This window comes from Solanum verrucosum, unplaced genomic scaffold (genome assembly GCF_900185275.1).
Source record: "Solanum verrucosum unplaced genomic scaffold, falcon-dt-bn FXZP01000229.1, whole genome shotgun sequence".
Lineage (NCBI taxonomy): Eukaryota > Viridiplantae > Streptophyta > Magnoliopsida > Solanales > Solanaceae > Solanum > Solanum verrucosum.
This window is the reverse complement of record NW_026020011.1, coordinates 200,166-206,370: the sequence shown is the minus strand read 5'-3', so window position 1 is coordinate 206,370 and position 6,205 is coordinate 200,166. Positions and strand designations below refer to the sequence as shown.

The 6,205-nt window shown below is 31.8% G+C and overlaps 1 protein-coding gene across 1 annotated transcript; it reads right to left on the bottom strand.

Annotated features, from left to right (window-relative positions):
- Positions 1–3,971: 3,971 nt before the first annotated feature.
- On the bottom strand, positions 3,972–5,413 carry LOC125820250 (delta(12)-fatty-acid desaturase FAD2-like). The gene is made up of 2 exons (XM_049499688.1): positions 5,383–5,413; positions 3,972–5,274 (listed from the first exon to the last, which is right to left on the bottom strand). The coding sequence occupies exon 2, from the start codon at positions 5,268–5,270 to the stop codon at positions 4,134–4,136; it is 1,137 nt and encodes a 378-aa protein (XP_049355645.1). The 5' UTR covers positions 5,271–5,274; positions 5,383–5,413; the 3' UTR covers positions 3,972–4,133.
- Between the last annotated feature and the right edge of the window lie 792 nt (positions 5,414–6,205).

Below are 6,205 nucleotides of genomic sequence, written 5' to 3'. Positions count from 1 at the left end.
TTTACTACTTAAGTTAATTTGTAAAATATTTTATTTAAGTAAATCCTTTATACTATCTCCCTTTCCCTTAAAAAATAATTCAAGTTTTAAGTTGTTTATTTTTAAATATTAAGATAGTTAGTTTTCTTAATTTTAGTTAAGTTGCTTATTTGCTTAAAACATTTAGCCAAATAGTTAATTACTAGATAACCGCATGTTAGCGGGCATTTCGGGTGCTTTCAAACCTTTCCCGAAATGCTAATATGAATCTCGAGCCTTTTTTAAAAAAAATATTTTCATTAGGTTTATGTTTTAGTCTTTTGGAAAAAATAGTTTTCTTAATTTTTCTTAAAAATTAAGTGGCGATTCTTAAAACCAGTTCTTTTTTTTAATAAAACATTTACTATTGCTGCAATTACTCTTATTGCGTAGCAAAAAGATTATAATACCTATTAAATTTGATTGTAGCAGTAAAATTGTAGCTATTTTGATAAATTGCCACGATTGTTAGCAATTATAGGAAATATAAGGATTTAGCTTTGTCAACTTAATATTTGTAGCTAAGAAATTTGATGATTTTTTTAGATAGACACGAAATTTGAATTGTTATGGCTATTACTAAGTAATAGCTATGATTTTCAAATTCATAGCTTAGATTTCGTAGCAATAAGTATGTTTTCTTGTAGTGGAGATTCGCCAGATGTTGTCACTGGTATGATCCAAATCTTTAACTTTGATGTTTATGCTTTGCTAGATCCAGGAGTGAGTTTATCTTTTGTGACTCTTTATGTTGCGATGAATTTTGACGTTCTTCCTGAGAAACTTCTTGAGCCCTTCAGTGTTTTTACACCTGTTGGTGAGTCTATTCTAGCAGATAGTGTCTATCGTGATTGTACCATTTCCGTCAATCACAAAAGCACCATGGCTGACTTAGTTGAGTTAGACATGGTAAATTTTGATGTCATTCTAGGTGTGGACTGACTTCATGCCTGTTATGCCTCAGTTGATTGTAGAACTCGAGTTGTTAAGTCATATTCAGTAGTAAAAGAGCATGGGCCTAAATTTCCTCTTGTTAATAGCGCATCAATAAACTCAAAGTAGCATTAAGCCCACACGGGGAAAAATCCCCGACAAGGGCATACAAATGTATTCAAAAGCAAGAACAAGCCCAACAAGGGCATCAATCATTCATTCATTGTCACATAGGTAGATGTTTATTTTATTGCATAACAACTGATTTAACAATACAGTAGTGACAACTAAAACTTTAATTGTACAATACAAGAACTCGAAATAGTAGTTAATTAGAACCACTTAGGTTTACCATTTAAGGTAGGAATTGTTGTTTCAAATCTTGTTCTTGTACCAATTGAGTTATTAAACTCACAGTGAAAGTGATAGTCTGGTCAACTAATTTATTTGTAGTCAAATTAATATCCTTACAAAACTAACAAGTCAAGAGGGCTATATTATTTAACAAAGTAACACATTTAGATATTTATCCAAATTAATTATATCCTTATATTATATAGAGTATTGTCAACAAAAGTGGCTATAATATATGCTTGGTGGCTGCATGGAATTGCATGGATAGACAATCTCAAATTTTCAATAAGTTTATTTAAACCATAATCTACTTATAAATTTTGGTGAGTTTCATCATTTAAGAATATGGACTTTGGATAGACGTATTTGATGCGTTCATATATATGTATCACAGATATATGAGGTCAAAATTTGGTGTAATTTATTCTAGATACAGTGTATCCAAGTGGATTGCATGTATCCGACTCTCTCACTCACCTCTCTCCTATATTGTTTGCCTCTCTCCCTCTCTCGCTCACCTCTTTCCCTATATATTTGTATTTCAAAATGCATATGATATTCGAGAGGTTCCAAATACATATATCTAGTGGAATTCGAATATATCTAGGATATACATCGACTGTCTTGCTCGCCTCCATTCTATCTCGCTTGTCTCTCTCCTTATTTCAGTGTATATATCTTGTAGATAAAATACATGTATTTAGGTGTATCTAACTATAAATCTGATATGAAATTATCAGATAGTGAGATAATATGTAATTATTTCAAACTATAAAAAGAATTAGTAAATATGGTAGGAATGTTTATGTAACTAGGTAGTTTTTCCTTTTCTTTTTTTACCCCTCCAAGCCCTAACCATTTAAAAAAAAATCCAATTTCTCTATTATTCAGTCCCGACTCAAACTCATTTTATGATTGAGGGGCTGAATATTTATTTGGATCAGATCTGGAGGGATAAAAAAATGTGTGAGGTACCACATGATATTTTTGGAATTAAAAAACTATTTTTGAATTATTTTCTTTTAAATCAGTTTATTAAAAAAAAAGATAAAATATGCATTTCACCACTTTTTTTAATAAAGTGTGTATATTCGCTGTAAATCTTAAAGTTGAGGGGTAATATTTTTGTGGATGGACAAATTCACTAGTAATTCGTTAGGAGGTGGGGTAGAGAGTATTTTATATTATTTAAGACTTTGGCGCTAGGGTTCATAGCTTTTGTACTTAAAATGATGTTATCGTAAAAAGTGTTTATTTTATCAATTTTTCAAGACCGTGTCTTTATGTCAAATTAAATTCTGAAAGTGATTTTTTAACAAAGAGCTCGGACTAAGCACAAAGTTTAAGAAAGAGCTAGAATGGGGAGGGAGAGGGGGTAATATGTGTAATATAAAAGTAATCTATATATTTAATATAAAAAGGGTCTCATGCACAATATATTTGATTTATTTAATTTAAGTGAATTAGACTTAATAATATTTTTAATGCTATAGGCAAACCAAAGTCTTGTGTAAAGTTTTGTTACAAAGTAATATTTTAATAAGTGCACGTTACGGGTGTATTGAAAGTGATGTAAGGTCTAAGAAAAACCCTTGAACCAACACTACAATAACACCTTTTAGCAGTAATAAATATACACATTAACAAAAAGTATTAAAGCATTTATCAACATTAGTTAATTGCGATTGAATCCAATATCGCTAAAGGCTTTAGAGACATATACAAAAAATGTTAATTATCGCTAAAAATATATATTCCTAAGATGTAAAGAGTTATGTGGTAAATTACTAATTATCACATGAAAGATTTTAAAAGTCAAGCTTTCGACGATGCTTCAAATTATTAAATTTGAACTTTTGTACGTAAAGTTATGTATCCATTCCTAAAGAAAAATATCATGGAAATATCAAAAGAAAACAACAACACATAAAACTTAAAGTCTGATTACAGTTTGATGTTAATCTCTCTATCAGTGACTCCTTATCATAGATAAAAACAAATGAGAAGAGTCAAGATTGGAAGGATCCCAAAAAAAAAAAAAAGCATATTACATTAATGTGCCTTTTAACTTGGTCGCATTTTACATTTATGCCCTTCAACTTTGGGTGTGTACAAGTAAATATTTTAACTTGTATAAAATTAAACAAGTATACACATGAGTCATATGTGTGACATAATACACATAGGACACCACGTAGGATGAAAATTGTCATGTAGGTTCCCACATAGGACATATGTGTCTATTTGTTCAATTTTATATAATTTTAAGTGTCTACTTGAGCACACTCAAAGTTGGAGGGCATAAATGTGAGTTAATGCCAAGTTAAAGGATGTATGTGTCTATTTGTTCAATTTTATATAATATTAAGTGTCTACTTGAGCACACTCAAAGTTGGAGGGCATAAATGTGAGTTAATGCCAAGTTAAAGGATATATTTATGTATTATGCCTAAAAAACACTCTCCAAGAAAATTCAGATGTAAATGAAGCATCACATATTGTTCGATACGAATAAAACTATTTTTTTTCATATTTTATACACAATACATACACTAGCAACTGCAAGTTCAACAAGGCATCACATGGATAAGGGCATCCAAAAGTATTCAAAAATAAGAACAAGACCAACAAACTGATAAGGGCATCAATCATTCATTCACACCAAATTGATTGTCACAAAGATAGATGTTTATTTTATTACATAACAACGGATTTAACAATACAGTAGTGACAACTAAAACAAACATTAGTAGTACAATAATACAAGAAAAGCACACATTAGTAGAACCACGTACTTAGGTTTAGCATTTAAGGTAGGAATTGTTGTTTCAAATCTTGTTCTTGTACCAATAAATACCCTTATCCTTTTCTTTCTCCACAAAGATGCACTCATTTATATCCCTCCACATTGCCTTTAAAATTGGTGTATCATCAAATTTATAGTATTCTCCCAACAATGGTTTGATAGCTTTTGTTGCCTCAACTGCATGGTGATGTGATATGTATGGAAATATATGATGCAAAACATGTGTATCAGTAACATTGTGAAACACCTTATTTAAGAAACCATAGTCTCTATCTACTGTAGCTAAAGCTCCCCTTAGAAAATCCCACTCAGTTGAATCATAATGTGGCAATGAAGAGTGAGTGTGGTGCAAAAGAGTGATAAACACTACAAGCCCATTCACAATAAGAAGGGGTACCCCATAGATGCAAAAAACCCAAGCTAGGCCTTTTATCATAGTAGCGCGATACAACAAATAAGTTGTTGCAATGACACCTGCATCTGAAATGTAGATTTGTAGTCTCTCACGATCACTATATATTGGGCTATATGGATAATAGTGACTTGCAAAACGGTCATATTTTTTTCCTGAGACATTGAAGAGCAAGTACAAAGGCCATGCAAAAGTAAGGGTGAAGGCAAGTATGAGTAGTCTTCCTAGTGGATTATTCAAGTATTTGTAGTACCATCTTAGTTTTGATTTAATTCTTGGTTTGTAGACTTCATCATTCTCAATGGAAGCAGTGTTGGAATGGTGACGACGATGACTATGTTTCCATGCAAAGTATGGTGTTAAAAGTGCAGAGTGTAGGATAAGACCAACGGTGTCATCTACCCATTGGTAATCACTGAAGCCATGGTGTCCACATTCATGAGCAAGGATCCATATTCCTTCCCCAACACAACCTTGAGCAATCCAGTAAGTAGTCCATGCTACATAACTATATGGGGATGGAATGAGGTGAAAGTAAGTGTTGGCAATGTAGTAAAAGATGGAGACAAGTATGAGATCCTGAATAAGATACGAGAACGACTTAATAAGAGATCGTTCAAAGCAGTGGGGAGGGATAGCCCTCTTTATGTCACCAATTGTAAAAGGCGGCTTTGAAGATGGAACTCTTTTCGCAACATCATTTTTCTTTTCTTCTATTTTACTGCTCATATTACCACCACCTCCCATCCTCCTGCATCCAATAATTTATTTTAGTTAGTTAGTATAATATAACACAATATATCACTCCCTAAAAAAATATTATTAAACTAAAAAGTCTACAATTATTGACAAGAAATACCTCAATATATTCAAAAGTAGAGAGAAAAAAGTCTTTTGAGTTTTACTTTCTCAGATTGTGAACAAAGTTTCTCTATATATAATGCATATATGTAGGGGAATGGGACCCAGCAGCCAACCTACTTTGACCGAGGTTTTTATCATGCTATTTTACCAAGTTATTTATGTATAGTTATTTCAGATCGCCCTCTATTCCAGATCATGAACTAGATCATAATCATTCACAATGAGTCCATACCTTTCTAGGAGAGGTATTCATGTATTGGTTATTTCACATTTTACCCGGTATATAATAATATATAAAATTCACATAAAACTTTGAAACTGAGAATAACAACACTCCTAGACCAAATTTTGCATTCCAAAGCAGATAGAACTAACAAATGTATTAAAGTTGAAAGGGTAAAAATGTTCATAAAGGTAATTCACATAAAAACTTTGAAACTAAGGATAACAACACTCTTAAACCAATTCGCATTTCCGAGCTGATGAGACTAACAGAATTCCATTTTGAGACTCGTAGCTCCAGATGTTGACTAAAGTCGTTGATGGACTTAGGAGCTTCCAACCTTTAAAACTTCCAAAAAATTTAACTTTTCGATCCCGCTACAAAACTGACCTCATAAGCTGATCCAACGAGACTCAGGGAAACTATCGAGAGGGGTAAAGAGGTAATTTTTCAAAATATTTCCAAAAATGTCACTCAAGGTTATTACAGTTGGGTGGTGACATTTCAGAAGGAATTTTTTTTTTTTTTATCACTGATTCAATCAAAATATATGTGGAAATAGTCACTAAATATAAAATTTTAGTTGGAAAATAAT

Excerpts from the sequence above, each read along its gene's own strand:
- LOC125820250 (XM_049499688.1), bottom strand. The coding sequence starts at position 5,270 with ATGGGAGGTGGTGGTAATATGAGCAGTAAAATAGAAGAAAAGAAAAAT.